The following is a 20,172-nucleotide window of genomic DNA, read 5'->3' on the forward strand; positions in this document are numbered from 1 at the left end:
GTGGTCGCGCGCGAGCGAGCGAGCGAGCGTGTGTGTGTGTGTGTGTATGTATGTACGTATGTATGTATTAATGTATATACATACCTTTCCCGGCCACCAAGGGAAACCATGGATCTTTCCCCATACAACATCCCCAACGTCCATTCTCCTGCCGTTGGCAGTGAGACAATGAGCCACTGGTGTTGCTGCCAAACGCATGACGAGAGGGTGCGATTGGGGTGGAAAATCCGGGGCAGTTTCTCCGGCATCCACTTCAGCCTCCTGTTCGCTGAGCTCGTCGCTACTGGCGCCGGGGCTTTTGCAGCCGGACGAAGCGTTGCTCACAGGATAATCGCATCTTGCGTAAGCGTTCGTGTTTAACCTCTTCAAAGAGATTGAGAGTTTCTGTTTCAGGCACTGTTCCTTTATAGCCGTATAAGTTTCACCACCCGGTAGAACATTCCAATTTTGTTGACAATCGGTTGTCGTTGTACCGGACTCTACACAAGATTCTTGCTGTTGTTGTTGCTGCTGCTGTTGATTCTTGTGTTTGCGATCATCCTTGTGTTTCTTCTTATGTTTCACCTTATGCTTGCGACGATGATAAAGCAAGGGATCGTAGCTTGGGTTATATCTATAAAATAGAAATCTTTTCTTACTGTCTGATCTCAACGATCAAGATCGTGATATGCGTGAGAGTTACTTTAACGTACCGTGGAGAACCGTTACAAGGTGATCTAGCCGGTGAGACACCACCACCCAACATTTTCCTTCTCGCTTCCTTCTTAGCTTTCTTCAATGCTCTTTTCGCAGCCTTAGCACTGGCGTCCTTTACACCCTGCTTCTGCGGATCTATCTGTTCTTGCCCATCGTCCTCAACATCCTCGCAATAGTCATAACCATTATCGAAATTCCTCGGTAATTCCAAAGGATCTCGATCGGTTTCAGCTTGCACGTCGTCCGGATCATCGGTCTCCTGCTCGTATTCTGGGTCCTGAATCTTTGAAGGTATCTTCAATACGGTACCCTCTCCTTGAGCACCGAAAGAGATCTTGATAATAGGCGTGGTCCTGGTAGTTCTCGTTGGATCCTCGAACACAGACTCGTCCCAAAGATCCTCCATAGAACCAACTGATCTTTTTTTCCTTGGAATTCGACCGATCCTCGGTCTCATCGTCGAGTCAGCCGCAGCCAAGGTCTTCTTATCTTCTTCTTCAGGCACCTTCGCACTTTCCACTGACGAGCTACTCAATCTTCTTGGTGTTGCGCAATAAGCCATCGAAGGATTACTATCGCAATCCGTAGACTCAACTCGATCCTCTGGGCGCGTTAGGGTGTTCCTGCTCGAATCATCAGCCTCGCTGCTGCTACTCCAATAGGTAGATGGTACTCCCGTTGGCAGTTCTACCTTACCTACGAAATCAGGTCACGATATCAGTTTCTATGAGACGTCTACGAGAGACTCTATCGGGTGAATGTGTGTGTGTTTTTTTTTTTTCGAATCTATCGTAAGAGACTCTTTGAGGACTCACCAGGTCCATGCATAGCGTTGCTGATCTCGTTCGGTTGTAATCTTGAAAGTTTTGGTATCAAAGAAGATGCGCCAAGCTTCGAAGAGTCAGGACTCGACGAAGACGTCGCTGGTTTCATCACCGTTGTCGTCATCGTCGTTGCCGTCGTCGCCGTCGCCGTCACCGTCGCAGTCATTGTCGAATTCGTATTTTCCGAAAAGAATGTCCTTTGATTCTTTTGCGGTTGCTGACTACAACGTTGACGATCGCTTCTCCTCGTAGGTACACTTGCTTGCTGTTGATGAGCTTGTTGCTGTTGATGATGCGACTGTTGCTGAGTTTGTTGCTGCTGTTGCTGTTGTTGTTGTTGTTGTTGTTGCTGCTGCTGTTGCTGCTGTTGCTGCTGCTGCTGTTGTTGTTGTTGTTGCTGTTCCTCATCGTGCTTTCGTTTTCGACTTACGTCGACGTTCTCGCTATTTTCGTTACAAATCGAACGACACTTGCTACAGAGAACTTGACGCGGCCTAAGCCTGACCGTCGGCCGTGCGTTTTTATATCTAGCTGGTGGATTTATGCTCCTACGTAAGTCGACCTTAGTCGGACCACTCGTGTTTTTCCTATCTTGGAAATAACTGAACCGTGCCGCGATCGTCGCCAACTTGTCGCCATCGGGATCCGGTACCGGCTCCGGAGGTTGAACGCCACAGGGAAGACCCCTAGAAAATTTCAAGAGATATTCTAACTTTCGTTTTTTTCTATCTCTTTTCGTTTAATCGATAATTTCAAATCTTTTAGATGACGAAATTATTAATGAAATATATATATATATATATATATATATATATATATATAATTAATCACTTTTTCAAAATTAAGTCGATGAAGTAATTGATATTGATAATGAAAACGTATTTGTTAACAGATATTTTATTAATATCGAAAATGAAAATTATAGAAAGTTTATCGATGAGAAAATATAAATAGAAATTATCGACGTTGAAAATTTATAATCACAAAAGAGATAAAGAGATAGAGAGACAGAGAGATAAATTTTGTAACGAGTCTGATGTACAATACAAGCGGAAGGAATTCCGTTATCGCTTAATCGCCCGTTTCGAAGCCCCAATATTGATTTGCGAAATCAGGGTTGGTCCGACGAAGCGTCGATAAAGTGCTCGTCATTAGCTTTATCCGCGAATTAACGTCGATCGCAGACGCGTGAGTTCGCATTTTCAAAATTAACTCCGTTTTTACACGAGCACATTCAGGTCATTTATCTATACTGATATACGGGGTGATCTAACAAATTAAAAAAAAAAAGTTTCTTTTTTTTAATTATTCATTTTATAAATATTACGCGGTCCAAAATCGTTCAAACCTTTTTTTTTTTATCTTTTCTGATTATTTTTTATAAGTGCCACGTGATGCAAAATTGTTTGAAATATCATAAATGAGAACAAACGGCGATTATTTACTTTGATCTCCGTGCTAATTTATCTTTCAAAATTATATATTATTTACGGTCGGCTCGGTATCGATAATAAGTACGTAAGTAACTTCAATTTACTATATTAAAATGTAGCCAAATTTTCTTGGTCCAAAAGGACTTAGAAACTTTTGCTAAAGAAGTATTTTATATGATATTCATTCTAAACTTTCTTCTAAGTTTTCGTTTAAGTAATTGGTATTTGAAATTACGTACGATCAGAAAGATCACATTTTTTTTCTTTTTTTAATAAAACTCCAAAACCGTCTTCCAAAAAAAAAAGAAAAAGATTGGTTATCATTAATTACACTGTAAAGAAATATCAGAATGCTTAGAACGTTTAACTAAGAAACAAAGTTTCGAGTAAATACATTATGTGCCAAAAAAGTTATTGATATATTCACTCAGATACGAATATTGGCTTGCATAAAAAAATAGCTGATTACAAGCATCAGTTTCTACGTAAATCGTCCATTCGAAAATGTGTTAAGACTTTTTGAAAACATCGTTTGAACGAACAACAAGGAAAAGCATAAATGTATTTTAATAAATAAATGTTTTATGAGACGGTACCATTGTTTTGTCAGTATGGTTTCGTAATAGTGAAAAACGTCTGCGTAATGCCGAGAATCCGTGTTCGCGCGAGCCACAAGAGATTATTGGGCAACGTGGTGAACATATATATACCCACATAGAACATACACGCGTATACAGCCATGCACACATTCATTTTATTCGGTCGACTTTGCGTGTGTGCAAGTACATATGTATGTACGTATGTATGTCTGTACGTATATACGTATGTACGTATATATATACGTACGTACGTACGTATGTATGTATGTATGTACATATATATATGTAATAAGCATACATCTATATATAATATATGCACATATGTATACACAGACAGGACAGACAGACAACCACAACGTATTGATTCTAGAGGGCGGACAATGAACGACAGCCTCGACTCAGTGTATCCATTAATATTTTTCAACTTTTCCTTCACCTTTCTTAGAAGTAACTTGTTCGGATAACTGAGCAAAAGAATTTTGAGAAAATTCGTTTAAGAATGATACAATATGATTTTCGAGTTTCTAAAGAGATAAGAAAGAAGAGACAAATGTGTATATACGTGTATATGTATTTACCCATATATAATATATTTATATATATATATATATATATTTTGCTACACCACATACAGAGACACACACACACAACTGCATTAACGTACGTCACGTTCCCAGAGAATTACCTAACTTTCCGTGATCTCTCGAAACACCTACGTACGTTGTTATCTTATACATTACCCGTATCTGTCGTGCACAGCTGACGCGTCCCCTCTGTCTATCTGTCTGTCTGTCTGTCTGTCTGTCTGTCCGTTTCTCTCTCTCTCTCTTTCTGTCTCTTTCTCTGATATTACAAATGTTTGTGAACTTGCACGAACGTACTTACTTTATAAAGGACAGACATTTAACGTCAAGAAAGAAGATATCCTAACAGAAATGATTCGTTTCGTTTTGTAACTGGCGCCATACGTCACGTGATATAATCGCCGAACGAAGAAAAGATGGCGACAATTCTGCAAACAGCCATCTTTGAATGCCACGAAACATCATCATCCTCCAAATTTTAGATTCGAAATATTTAGATTGTACAAGACGCTCGACGCTGTACATCAAGTACAGTTTAGATAATAATCATGATGAAATTCGTATTTTTAATTTTCTTAATGAAAAGTAACGGTTTTCTTTTAACAATTCACCGAGAATATCCTCTAAGATACGTGATAATCTTTGTTTGATTGCAAAGAACGAATGTGGTTTTCGTTTATTGTTTACATATATGTATTTGTGTGGCCTGGTATCTTAGAACGTTCTCATTTCCCAGAGCTTCCAGCTATGTTCCAGGGTATAAGCCAGTAGCGTACCGTTGTGAAGAGTAATTAAGGGACGCGCAATTACGGACACTATGTCCCGAAATGAGTAATGAGTTTTCAGGCTGGTGTTACGGCTGAGATAGCGCGAAACGAATAGACCGCGAGAGCGATATTTTTTCCTTTTCTAACCTTTCTCTCTATCTCTCGGTCTCTCTCTTTTTCCAGTAATAGGAAAAACGAGAGAAAGGATTTTATTATAATTACACGGTAAAACGATTTTTTCTGCTCTTTTTTATTTTATCTCATTTTGCTTTGTTTTATCTCATTTTGTTTTCTTTTATTCTTTCTTTTTATTTATTTTTTTTATTATTACTTTTTTTTTTATTTCTTTATCCTATTCGAAATGCCGGAAATCGCTATTGGTAATAAAAATAAGAGAAAGGATGAAATTTTAGCAATCAAACTTTCACATTTCGTAATCCAATGAAGGAAGGTTGTCCGGTTAAGCGAGACTCGAATTCGAGAATATTTCTGCCACGGAGAATATATCAAATAAAAAGAAAAAAGATAAAACCGCGAATAAAATAAACAGTTTCAAATACTTATTAGACTATTAAATTAAATTTAAAAAAATGTTTAATCAATCTAGTAATTATTACTCGTACATTATCGTAGTCAAAAAAAAAATAATAAAATAGTTTCGGATACTTGTTAGATCGTTAAACTGAATATAGAAAATATTCAGTCAACTTACGTTTATTAAATTACCGTGGTTGGACGAATAATAAAATAAACAGTTTTTGACACTCTTTAGATCATTAAATTGAATATAAAAGATGTTCAGTCAACTTACAGTCTTTTATTAAGTTACCATGATTAAAAAGATAAGAAAGTAAATAGTTTCAAACACCCGTTAGATTACTCAATTCAATATAAAAAATGTTTAATCAAGTTACGATGATCATTACATCAATTTTTCGTAACAACTGCTATTATATTACTAATTATTACATAATACATAAAAAAAAATTATCGAACTCAAGGAGAAACCATTTCTTTTTTCTTGTCTCTTTAGTCGATTCAAATGAGTACACCACATATCCCATACAAAAGCGTAAAGAAAATTACTTGTAAACGCCTATGGAGAAGAACTCGGAACTTGACTGAAGGAGGTCGCGATTTCCGTGTAAAATCGTTTCCTTACGCTTGAACGAACTTTAAGCAAGACTTAAGCCTTCCGTCGTTCCGGTAAACGGACTTTTCTTTTTCCCTTCCTATCTTGAAACACTCGAACAGCTGTTGTCTGTTTTCTTGTTCGTTTCTGAACGACTATGGTGACAACGACAAAGACAATGACAATGACAACGACGATGACGCAGACGAAGATGACGACAACAACAACAACAATGATGATAACAACGGCTACGACGACGACGACGACGACGACTACGACAGGGAGGAAAAGAACAGAATGGTTTCCTTCTGCTCAAGCAATTTCAAGCTCGTGTCGCAATCATAGACGAAACGAGAGAGAGAGAGAGAGAGAAAGAGGAGAGTTTCCTCGAGGTTCCAGCAGGTTTTATGTGTGCCCAACCCCATTTCTATTTCTTCACATACATACGTACGTACTTATTACACACATATCCAACAACCGACGGACGAAGAGGACATTTTCTTCATCCTACCAAGCCGAACAAAAGGGAGAGAATATCGTCAATGGCACTGCCAACGACGTCGTTCGTGCCAAGGAATACATATAGAACCACAACCACGTGAACCAGATAACCAGATATGTCGCATTAGATGAGTACAATTTTTAATTAGTTACATCTATTTATTTGATTTCACTGTCGAGAATAAATGATATTTATTTCTTTCCGAAGAATAAAAACGGTTGCGGTTTTTATTTCTCTCATATTTTTCGATAGAACGTTGTGAAAGATCGAACCTACGAATTTCGAAAATTAATATCATCGAATCGAAATAAATAATAGACGATAAACCATAAATACGGCTTGTAAGCAACGACCCGTCACGAATATGGCATGTAGTTCAACGACGTTGAACGGTATTATCTCTCAATGGTTAAGAACTCATGTTCGGAGACCTTCTAACTGGTAATCGGAAGTATGTACTTGTTCTTCTTCTACTTTTTCTTTTCTTTCTCCCTTTTTTTCTTTTCAACATATACGTACGTATATGTACTACTAGACGTTGTAACATCCAACAAAACAGGTATTTTTGTGGTGTGCCGCCCTTTTTTGTAAGCAAAATGATGCTAGGACGATCGACGCAACCCACGCAAAAAGAAAACACAACCAGCAAGTTTCTTTTTCGTCTGCCCTATCTTTTTCTCCCTCTCTCTCCACACACACACACACACACAATCGTGGGAGTTACCTAGCGGTTTATTCCACGAGCAGAGACGAGTCGATATCATAGGCGATGATATTATAGGAAACACACGTGAGACACCTCGAGTGTAAGAACCTTCTGACTGATAATGAAATTACACGAAAAACATCCTAATAGAATAACCGTCTGTCTTATCTTCGATCGATAAATTTAGATAAAGAATACGATGATCTAATTTCTATGAGAGAATAGAGAATGTGTATAATGAAGAAAATATGATATCGAAAGATTACGATCCGTCTGATTAAACAAACTTCGATCGTGGATGAATTTATCTATTGAATTTATGAATTAATAAACGAGATTCTTTTTTTTTATAAATAACTACGTTTTATTTTCTATTTGTTCTTTGGTAGATTATCATTTTTTTCTTCATAATATGTTACTTTCCTAACCCTACAACCAATAACCCATCAGTTGTATTTACTTTTTAACCTGCATAGACATTACCAAACGATAACTTTTACACAATAGACTCGACTTTAAAAGGAGAATTAAAGATATGATCGAAACAGCAACGTGTCGTAATTATCGAAAATTAGATAATGAGATAGGAAACGTGAAACGTAATAATATGAGACGATGTTTAGGAGCATAAGAACGATTAGGAATAACGAGGTGCTATTTTCACGTTGCACGGTATTGCGATACTTCTTTCTCATTTTCCTCGTTGTAATAAATAAAGGCAGCAAAGTATCTTTTCTACTGACAGGGTATGATACCTGTCTGGTCTGGCCTGGTCTGGTCTGGTCTGGTCTTGTCTGGCCTGGCCTGGCTTGGCTTGGCCTGGCCTGGCCTGGCTTAGCCTGGCCTGGCCTGGCCTGGCCTGGTCGTCGAACTCTTGTTTTCCATAGTCAGACTGATCCACGATAGCTTCACTGCGAATTTATCGATTTTCCGAGTACATACTCGCGATACACGCGCGTTACTTCAAAGGTCGTGACTACGTTTGTCCTGAAACTTCAACCATTGGCTATTTTTTCAAGCTATACTCAAGCTTTAAAAAATATTTACCGAATGCTAATAACGCTTTGCGACGAAACCTGATTTTAAAGTTTGATTTGTTTCGATAACGAATCCTAATGTCGTTGTTCGAACGCTTTATACACAAATTGTGGCACTTAACAGAACGTACTACTACATGTACGTGTGTTCTGTTAAAATTGGAATTATGATAATCGAGAAAGATTCAGATTCTTGGAAACAATCAAAGATCTAAGTTCGAATCATTAGGAATTTGGAACTATCAATGAACTTTCAATGAACTCGAGGATCCTTTAAAAATAAAAGAGATGAAAAGAAAAAAGAAAAGTTAACATTTCTCTACTAGATTATTCCGAGTCGAATAAAAAATTTCTTACTTTCCTTACTATACCTCGGTTAGAAACTCGTACACATATCCGGTAACACGATGTATGTCTTTCTTCGATCCATACTAGTCTCCCTATTCATCCATCTATTCACCTATCTGTCCACCTATGTCGATGTCTCTTACTCCTTCACTCGATCATATGAATTATATATACGTATGTATATACCTCATATATAAGTATATATATATATATATATATATATATATACGTATGCATGTAAATATATATACGTAGCATGTAAATTGTTTCTAATGTCGTATGTGTACGTATATAAATACATTTTATAATAATATGCGTACATATGCATATATGTTTATATATGCATTGGTATGTATATATGTATATGTATCCTACATATGTAAATATCTATGTATATATATATATATATGTATATATATATATGCACATACATATATACGATGTATACGAAATTCCATATTAGATACACGTGTGAGAGAAGAGAAGTCATTAGGACTGAAGGTGTATGTTACATCGATCAGCGAAAGCCAAGCGAATGCCAAAATAATGTTACGGCCCGCATGGCCTCCACGATATGGTCGGCGACAATGCGGAGCCACCGCCCATACGTATGCGATTTACCAACAGAAATCGTTTCAGACACTCTCCCTAACTCGACCCTTCAAATTGTTGTACGAGAGCTACGTGTACGTAAGCATGCGTACATAATAGATTCTTTCTTTTGTTACTTCCAATTAGTCATCTTTTGTTCTAATTAATCTTATCTTAATATTATTTTAATCGTTTGATAAACACTGTGTGTGTGTGTGTGTGTGTGTGTGTGTGTGTGTGTGTGTGTGTGTGTGTGTGTGTGTGTGTGTGTGTGTGTGTGTGTGTGTGTGTGTGTGTGTGTGTGTGTGTGTGTGTGAACATAGGTAATAATATTATTATTAGATATTATTTTGTTCAATTTTTGTTAAATTACGTGTGTGATAATTTCAATCGCAATTTAATTAAAAAATAAACGTGAAATTATTACATCGCGATTGAAGAGATAAATGTTTAATTAAACGATAATTAAATGTAATTTGTTTCTTCTGGTTCATTATTGGAATTACATATAGATATACATATATTCTAATTTCGCTTATGTATATTTTGTATTTTTCGAGATAAATAGATTTATGAACTTGATAAAATGAATTTTCCTCTCACAATTTGTCTATCTCTCGATATCTGTCTCTCTCTCTCTCTCTCTCTTTTCTATTCTTCTTTTCTGCTTTCCCTCACTTTCTTGATATCAATTCCTCTGTTAGATTTCAACTTCTTTTCCTTTTTTTCATCGCACATGCCAGCCTCGAAAATTCAATTTACCCTTCGATAAGCCGAAAAGACGATTCAGAAATCGCCCAGAGTAATTCCGACTTGTTTATTTGCAACTATGCCTGAAACGACGATTCAACGATTTCTCTCGCCCTATTTCTCTTTTTTCTTCCTTTCTTCTTCGTTAACTCGTACAAAAAAGAGAAAAATATAATACAGTAACGATGTTAACCAATCCACAAACAATTCTGTCGCACAATTCGTTATACTCTTCGTTAACACTGAAGATTGCTTTTTTCGAAAGCTTTTCTTTCTCCTCCCCTCTTTCTCTCTTAGAGATAAAACGATTTTCTCGATGATAACATCAAATCCCACTTCCGTTCAATATTTCGAATAAGAAAAAAAGAAGAAAAGAAATGACTTCGATCAAGCTAATAAAATTTTCCCTTGGACTTCTTTTACCTACTTACTTCCTTTTCATATTTTATTGATCGTCAATTTGATTAATACTCTGTAACTTCATACGACCTACGAGCATCTTCAAGATGGCGGCCACGTTGGTGACAAGAAGAAAGAAGACCATACTCCTAACATTACGTAACTTGATAGCGAAAAAAGCAAGCAGTCATGATTCTCATTCTATCGAGTCTCATTTTACATCGTAGATAAAGACAAAAAATGACCTAAGGGACGGAGCTTAACCAAAAGCAATGGATATACATCAAAAAGATAGTGACTAAATTTAACGGGCTTGAATTAAGTATATAACGATGGTACTACGCACATTTAAATATGGCTGAAATATTTTATTTTTATGAACGAATTTTCATAAATGTGTGTGTATATGTGTGTCATAAAAAAATAACAGTCTAAGAACAAAATAAAAAAAAAGAGGAAATGAATTGTTCTGCCGTCTAATTTTTTATCCCACCAAATAAAAAACTTCATCGTGTGACTGTTTTATGTTGACGTTATTGTTACGGTAATACTCGCAATTTAAATAAATCACTAACGAGACGGCATCGATCACGTCGCTCTTTACAATGTTTCGAGTCACTCTCGTGTAAATTATTACATCTTTCTTTCTTTCTTTTTTTCTTTTTTTCTTTCTTTCTTTCTTTCTATCTCTATCTCTTTCTCGACAAGACTTGCCATTTCGTGAGATAAAGATTGACACCAAACTGTTACGTAATTTGATAGAGGCAACAATAAAAATAAAAAGACGACTATAACGCTTTTTGATAACATGAGAATATCTATGTCATTCCTGACTTGATATTTGTTATTTAAAAATAACAAATATATATACATATATATATCATTGTTAAAATAAAACAATTGTTACACACAAATTACTCTATTATATGATATATATCGTCCAGAAAAAATTCATTCAGAAAAAAATATATTTTCTATATTTATATATATATATATATATATATATATATATATATACATATACATATATTTATATACGTATATCTTTATGAAGATATCTCTATACAGTATACGTAGAAAAACACACATACATAGAAAGACAGAGAGAGAGAGAGAGAGAGAGAGAGAGAGAGAGAGAGAGAGAGAGAGAGAGAGAGAGAGAGAGAGAGAGAGAGATATTAATATAGTAATAATAATAGTAATTAATATAATACTATCTATATAAATTATATTTAATTATAAATAACGATCTATAACTTAGATATAGATCTCTATGATCTATAAATGTATATCTGTATAAATATTTATAAAGAAATTAGGATCTACAAACCACAATAAAAAGTTATCATCAATTAATAACAACGCAAGAAAGTAGTTAGTAAAGTTCCTCTAAGATTTCTTCATCGATGAATTAAGCATTAGAAACTTTTCGATCTATGCTTGAACAAATACAAAGGTGCCTTTTGAAAGTAACAAGAACATCTGTTTCTCTGTGTACGTCAGAAAAAACATCTTCATGCGTGCCAAAAAAAAAAAGAAACAAAAAAGAGAAAGAAAAGAAAAATACTACCAACGCAAAATGACGTCTCTAACGAAATTATCTAACATTTTTCATTTAACAACTAATACTCTTTTCTTCTCCCGATAAAATTCAGTGTATATGACCTTTCATCCTTACGATTTTATAATGCATATAAATCATAAAAATGAACCAGAGATAAAATTATTAAAAATAAAAGAAACAGACATGATTCGAACATAATCATGTGTACGTAACAAGCATCAGCTAACTATTAAGACAACTTGACTTTCACCTAAGAGACGTGCTATGCATTCGGACAATATCAAAGAAGATCGATGAGAACAATCGAACTTAATAATAGTAATAATAATAACAAAAAGAAGAAGAAGAAGAAAAATAAAAAAGTAACTATTACATAACTCACAGAACGATTTATAAAGTTGTAACTCGTGACTACTGATATAAAGTTATCTCGTTTTTTTGTTTCCTTATTTTTTCTTCCTATTTTCCTCCCTTATATCCAAACTTTTTTTTTCGCGACCATTAAATATATGCAATTTATGATTTACACGACTTGACAAAGTCATACATTATAATTCTGTTATACGATTAAAAAAGATACTCCATTAAACGTAAGTAAAAATAAAAATGTTCTTGCATTATACATACGTCCGTTCACGAAAATACGCAAAGTAAATCGATCCTTAGAGGAAGCCTGCATACGACGCGTTCTAGTAACATTGTTACTAGACAGAGAGAAAAAAAGAGAGAAAGAAAGAGAGAGATAAAAAGAGAAAGAAAGAGAAATTGCGGGGTAGGAATGGAAACATGACGCGTCCGACGTATCAAGATGGCCGACGGGATATACTTAAATGGTATCTCTAAAAGGATCACAATTTAAAGATGAAAGTTAATTAAATGAGTCTGATATAACGTTGAACGTTGAAGAAAATCATACGAAAAAAAAGAAAAAGAAAAAGAAAAGAAAAAGAAAAAAGTTAATGAAAATCAGTAAGTTTTTTTTATGAAACATCGTACCTCGCTTTTAAACTCGTTATCTTTCATAAGAATTCTTCAAAATGGTGGATGGCTTATCAACGATAATTATCAATTTGAAGGAAGAAACGTAAAAATCTATGGAATCTTTCTTCAAAAAAAAAAAAAAAAACTAAGGATCCTCACGCATTAAGTTTGGTGAGACTGTGAAAATGAAAATGGGACGATAAAATACAATGAAATTTTCTTACTGAGCTATTAGAAATGATACATCCGTAATGTCGTAACTCAAAAAGCTGTTACATTGTAACTTACTTTATGATCTCGTACTACGTTATGCTTTTGATATTATAGAACTTAAGCATGCAAATGCTTACATAGAAGTCCGAATACAAAGCGAGTAATGTTCAACGGTACAAGCATTTCGACGAAATAATTTTACACACACACATACACACGCGCGAGAGAAAGAGAAGAAGATAGAAATAGAAAGAGAGAGATATGGATCTTCAAATTGTTGTTTATAAATTCGAGTAGAAAAACGTGTGTTTTCCCTTTTTTTCTCGTATTATTTTCTCTTCGTGTCTCCATCTTTTTGTTCCTTTATTATTACCGTATTTCTATATTTTTTTTCTCTTTCCTTTTAATGCTTTGGGGATTCATCAAAACAAATTTTATGTTCCTCGTTCGTCACGAAATAAAACTAACTCTTTTGGTACGACGAAGTTATCTTTACAGAACGCAACGCCTCTAACACACGTGTCTTATATTTTGGACAAATTATTGAGTTTCTTATTGAAGTTATATACAAATTAATATAAAACGAATAGAATAAATGAATATACGTCAGTATAAAGTATATTATGTCGCCATTAAAATATCAAAATATGTTACGTTCATCTTGAGTTCTTCATTCGTCATTCACAGAATTTTGTCTGATGACTTACAGTCAACTTTGACAAAGAAAGAGTTGAACCAGGTTGGTATAGCGAAGAATATAGACAAAAATTTTGGTGTATTTCTTAATTCCACTCCTTTCACTTTCTCTCTCTCTCTCTCTCTCTCTCTCTCTCTCTCTCTCTCTCTCTCTCTCTCTCTCTCTCTCTCACTCTCACTCTCACTCTTTCTCTTTTCCTCCCTCCCTCCCCCTCCTTCCCACTATTTCTATCACCATCTCCAAGGATAGAGAGAGATGGAGAGAAAGAGGCGACTTATCGATCGACGTCCTGAATTTACGAGGCTTTATTTTCAGTGACGATAGCACGCTGGTATTAAACGTTAATGGCCATAGTATCTCGAGGAATAATAACCACGTATATACTCTCGTCAATGACATAGGAAAACTATGGCAAATGGCGACGAATATGGATTGTCGTGTGTTGGAAAGAAACTGTCGGACGTCTCTTGGTATAATTTCAAATAATTGCTGGAGGGTTGCGAAGTATATTTTCTTTTTCCCTTTCACCCTCTCTCTCTCTCTCTCTCTCTCGCTTTCTCTGTTTTCTTTTTTTTTCTCTTTTACTTTATTTCCTTGGAAAGGCTTTTTAGCGAATGACAAAATTACAAGTCTGCGATAAAAGTTTTGTTCTTCGTTGAGAAAAACTTACGTTGGTTGATCGAACGGTCACGAAATAAAATCACGAAAAGAAAAAAGATAATAGCTTTTCTTCTATATATCCTCCATATTGAAATTATTTAGATATGTATGTATACTGAATGTGTCAGTTTAATCGATCAGTACCAATATAATTGAAACTACATTGAATACAACTCGAAGGAAAGATATAAGAAATTTTGTAGAGTTTTCTAACGATTTTACGGTCGTCATTTGAATTATACATACATACATACATACATATATATATATATTAATTTATTATATGCTATTTGTGTCTTTTGAAATAGAATTGTATTTATTTAGAAGTCTATGTAAACTTTTCTAACGATTATAACCATCAAAGAAAAACACCATTTAAAATGTTAATGTACCCTAGATACATCATATGATATTAAATATTTGATTTGAATATTTGACTCGAACATCTTTCAACGATCTCATGCGCGAAATAAAAGATATATTTGGTATATACGAGAAAGTAGCAGGTTCCATCTTCACGGGAAGTAGATCTCTTCTTAGTATGATTTTACCGAAATTGGGGTGTTACAATATAAATCATGATTTTCGTCGCAACAGACAACGCAAGCATAGAAAAGACGACGCGCGTCTGGTTAGAATAATACCGAAGAGAGAAAATTCCTTGAAAGAGAAAGAGAGACAGAGACAGAGAGAAAGAGAGAGAGAGAGGAAGGGTGAAAGAGATAGAAAGAGAGAGGAAAGCTAAAACGTTGTTTGAGCAAATTCCTTATCTCTGGTTTATCATCTAAACGAGATTTCACTCGTCACTCGTGTTACTACATCCTTAATTGTGAACCCGAATAGAATAATTATCGTCTTACGTTTCGTTCAATTTCGTGATGATAAATATTTCAATGAGCATTAAACTAGAATGTTAAATTTAGATCGATAGAGAGAAAAAAGAAGAATAGAAAATGATTGATTAATATTGATTAAATTGAAGTAAATATATAAGACGATTTAAATAAAAAAGAAAATAGTACGAATATTACTACATAACTTTTTGTTATCGTATTTTTCTCAGATATGCAATATACTTGTCGAAATTATTTTCTGTTAAAGAATAGAATAAACACATCGACTGAAAAAATTTGTTTAATTATATGAATATTACTACATTCTTTTAATTGTTTAAATATTGCAATATGGTAATATTTCTTTGATTAAAAGATAAAAATTGTAGCTTTGAATTATTGATAAACTAGATTAAACGGACATCAATATCATCCAGCACAACTCGAAAAGGGCAAAACAAAGATAAATCAATCGATCTGTTTATTTTTCTTTTTAGTATTCAAATAAAATGTATAAAAATGTTTATTATTTTAAGTCAATATTGTATGTATTATTTTAACCTAATTAAATAATCAAAAAAAAAAAAGTTGAAAAACATTCTCGACACCTTTCGTTTAGAAAAATATATCTAAGGCATACTAATGGTTAACTAGTCGACGATCAATGATCGAAGCAATGGAATCCGTAAGAACTCAGTTGCAAATAGGGGACGACTGAGGCTTTCCTAGTATGATTTTCAATGTGGTGAACGGTTAACTTCGCGAACAATGCGCATCAGGCAGTCGTCTTACGTATAATTAATTGAACGACGTTACCCCGTTTCCTACGTCGGATCCCTTAGTCACGAAGATATATGTACTTCTTGACTGATAACGTAATTTTAATTTCAAACTGACCACCTTTTTTCCTCATTCCATTCTAAATTGTGTTCGTCAATTTATATATAGAAATACACACATACGTAAATGGAAAGAGAGAGAGAGAGAGAAAAGAAATAAAGAAGAAATAAAAAATATTGAAAAAAGCTGATCATCTTTTTTTCTGTTCATTCTCTATTTCATTTTAATCAAATCATTCGTCAATTTATATATAGAAAAAAGAAAATATTTGAGACACTGTTCATTCGTTTTCAAATTAATCGCTCTGTGTGTGTGCGCGCGCGCGCCTCTCTTTGTGTGTGTATGTGCGTGTGTGTGTGTATGCGAAGTGATCGATCGTTAAAATGGCAGAAAAATGAAGTTGTTCGTTTCTCACAGTGGTTTATCGAACGAAACGATAAGACCTCGAACACGCGGAACGCTTTAGCAACTTCTTTCGTTTCTCTAGCTTGCCGGAACTTGCCACGAACGAACGACGCTTCGTTTCTCTCTATTCTACGCTTGAGAACAATGGAGTTCGACGTTTCACGAAGGACTCTCTGTATGTGGAAATCAAGAACAACGAGAATCGTTAATTATTGTTCATTAAATCTGTTTCTTTTTTCCTTTTCTTCCTATTCCGTTTTGTCTATTTGCGAAAATCCTCATTTTTAAAGAGAGAAAAAGAGAGAGGTAGGGAAGAAAGAGAGAACCACAGGGAAAGTAGTTTAAATTTGATGTGCTTTGACTTAAGAATAATGATTCTGTTGTCCTCTATCTCTCTCTTTCTTTTTCTTTCTTTCTTTCTCTCTCTCTTTCTTCGAACGTCGAAGACAGTCGACCGGTCTAAGTGAAACGTAAATCAAATAGAGAATAAACGTATGATTATCATTGCCTATTAAAATTATTATTATTCGTTCGTAATTCTCTTATCTATTCTTTCGTAAACGTCCACTTCGAAAATCGATGATGACGATCCCTTCTTTACCAGAGCAAAGAGACTCGCGAGAACCGGTTCCTCGTCATATAATATTTCATAGAGATCGTTAAGAAACGATCCGAAAGAATTCTCGTTCGTGAAATCTTTTGATGGGAAGACCTGTCCGAATACGTCATATTTATCAACTCTTCCTTTTTGAATTTTTAATCAAAATACAAAATGGAATTTCGATGTCGAAGGCCGAAAAAAGAATAATATAGAAAACCAGAAAATTTGCAAATGGGAATATTAACAGATTGTTAACGTGAAATACGAATTAAATTCGATGAATTTTTGTGGTTAAAAAAAGAAATCGTGAAATTACTGGAATGATTTATAAAAAAAAAAAAAATCAGCAAACAAAAATAAAAAAATAAAGAACAGAAAATTTCAAAATGGAGATGATTCTCGATCGACGAGAAATCTCGAGGATTTTCGATATCTCTCGCTTAAATGCACGTGCTCGGACGTAATTTAGTATACTGCACACTACCGCTGCGCATTTATAATCGCTTAACCAACAATCGAGCCAACTACGAGTAAACATCTTTTTGGGGTCGTTCAAGGAGAATAATCAAAAACAACGATGTCGTACTGCACCATTTCTAATTTGAAATATTACGATTTAATTATCACAATTATCAATGTCATTCGGTGATTAGTATATAATAACTTGACTCACTTTACGGATAAACTGTTTCTTTTTTTTTCTTATTTTTTTTCGGATTATTATATCCAAGATATCAAAGAGACATACAGAGAAAAAGAGGGAGAGAGAACGAATAATTAACTCGAATTTTCTTCTCGTCCAACTCTCCTAATTACCTGCATCGCGTGCGAATAAATATTTGTACGAGCTAATAACGATGTAATAGTTATTAAACGACACGATAGAAATCCTAAGAAGCCTAATTCTCTTTTTCTTTCTCTTTCTTAATTCCTAGAATAATCTCACACGATGCTAGGAACTTCCGTCTATGCATATGAAAAAAGAGGGATTTATACTAAACCAGGAAAATGTGACTAACGAACAAATCAAAACAAAAAAAAGGGAGAGAGAGAGAGAGAGAGAGAAATAAAAGAAGGAAGAAGAAAAGAGAGAGAAAGAGAGAAAGAGATAGGGACAAATCGTTACTTTCCTCATCGATCGGACGCTCGTTTACGACATAGTACGAAATAAAAGTAAAAGAAAAAAAAAAGAAGAGGGAAAGGAAGGTAGAGATGTGGGGCTTGAAAAAAAGCATGCTTTTCCAGAGTCTCGTAAAGCTCTGCGTGACGTTTAACGCGATGCATCCAGGCCAAGAGAAAGAAAAGGAAGGATATAGCGAACAACCGAGCGAGCGAAAGAGAGACGCACAACACGAGACAAATAGAGATAGTAGATACGATCACTCGTAACATTTGTCTTGCTACCGATAGAGAAGCAAATTTTTTTTTCATCCTAGTGATATATCACTAGAGGATTAATGGACAATCCAAAACGGCGACGAATAATAAAAAAGAAAAAAAAGAAGAGAAAAAAAAGAGGAGAAATTTAAGGAGAGAAAAAAAAAGAAAAACGTGTGAGAGAGAGAGAGAGAGAGAAAAGAGAACTCGCGTGTCGCAGATTGTCGATCGGAATAACGAAGCTAGTGTGAGTAGACTTTTATATATGTAGACCGTCAGAGCAGAGAGGAGACCGGAAGAGGCCTAACATATCGCACACAGTGGGCCCTAACAAAGGGCATCTCTTTGAGGTGATTCACCTCCGACAACGACGACACGACGACGACGACGACGATGACGATGACGACGACGACGAAAAAAAGACGATGACGACGAATTCGTCACGTAGCACGTCGCACGTCTGGTAGGAATGACGTTCGTCGAAATGATTACCGATACATTGATCGATATCAGGATTGACGACTCAGTTTTAAAAGGAAATGGATGATAGAAAGGAAAAGAAAGAGGAAGGGAGGGAGGGGGAGAGAAAGAGAAAGAATGATGTGAAGTGTAGAACAGGAAGGAAGCGACGGCCGTCGCTCGACGAGCATCGACATGAGTTTTTCGTTGTTCTATTATCGTCGGATGACTAATATTTTGTTTTAAATATCAATTGATAACTATTAACGTGGTTACTTTAGTCGATAAGTATGTACGTAAAAATCAATTAGAAAGAAACATAGTTAAATAGATAGTAGATAGATAGATAGATAGATAGATAGATATAGAGAGAGAGAGAGAACACGAGTACACTTTTCAGAAAGAGAAAGAAAAGAAAAGAGAGAGTAGCTAGCAAGCAACAGCAAACAACGTGTACAATTGTTAGAGAGAGATAGATAGAGGGATGCGAGCACGAGGTACACACGTCGTACCAATCGACTCGCGTAAAAACACGTTCATACACATGGATATACGTATACACGCTGAGAGATCTACGTACTTTTATAGCAAAAAAAGAGTGGCACAAGTAAAACTTATTAGTTGATTTGTATACAGGTATGACAACAAAGAAATAAGAGAGCAGCATATACACGGGGCACGCACACACGCGCGGCGCACGCATACGCATATACACACATACACACGGATATATGTACGTACCTCTTGGTGGCGTCGAGGAGCGCACCCTGGAAACACTTGGCACCATGAACGAAGGACACGACGAGGATGTCCGGCAGGGCGGACTCGACGGTGACGAGGATCTTGTCGCCCCTGGCGAGCACCGCCACCGTGTCCGCCACCACCGCCGCCGCCATCTTGACTCGAGTTAGAAATTATTGCTACTACTCCTCGCGATCGTCGCTCTCAGACCCGTCTTCTCTCTCTTTCTCTCTCTCTCTCTCTCTCTCTCTCTTTCTGGTTCGTTCGTTCGTTCTCTCTCTCTCTCTCTCTTTCTCGCGCGCGCGCTCGCCTGCTCGCTCGCTCGCTCGCTTGCTCACTCGCTCCCTCTTACTCTCTCACACTCACTCACTCTTTCTCTCTTTCGCTCTTATAGCGATGACGCGAGGAGCGGCTCGGGCTGCCTCGCTCGCCT

The 20,172-nt window shown here is 35.7% G+C and overlaps 1 protein-coding gene across 1 annotated transcript in view; it reads right to left on the bottom strand.

Annotated features, from left to right (window-relative positions):
• LOC127061394 (homeobox protein 5-like) overlaps positions 1 to 20,085 on the bottom strand; it is a 25,823-nt gene extending 5,738 nt beyond the window's left edge. The window contains exons 1-4 of the mRNA XM_050988210.1: positions 19,740 to 20,085; positions 1,512 to 2,206; positions 693 to 1,392; positions 85 to 613 (exon numbers count right to left, since the gene is read on the bottom strand). Of these exons, the coding sequence (XP_050844167.1) occupies positions 85 to 613; positions 693 to 1,392; positions 1,512 to 2,206; positions 19,740 to 19,894 (2,079 nt within the window). The 5' untranslated portion in view covers positions 19,895 to 20,085. The remainder of the gene's footprint in view (positions 1 to 84; positions 614 to 692; positions 1,393 to 1,511; positions 2,207 to 19,739) is intronic.
• Between the last annotated feature and the right edge of the window lie 87 nt (positions 20,086 to 20,172).

The sequence above is a fragment of the Vespula vulgaris genome, chromosome 2 (genome assembly GCF_905475345.1).
Source record: "Vespula vulgaris chromosome 2, iyVesVulg1.1, whole genome shotgun sequence".
NCBI classification, from domain to species: domain Eukaryota; kingdom Metazoa; phylum Arthropoda; class Insecta; order Hymenoptera; family Vespidae; genus Vespula; species Vespula vulgaris.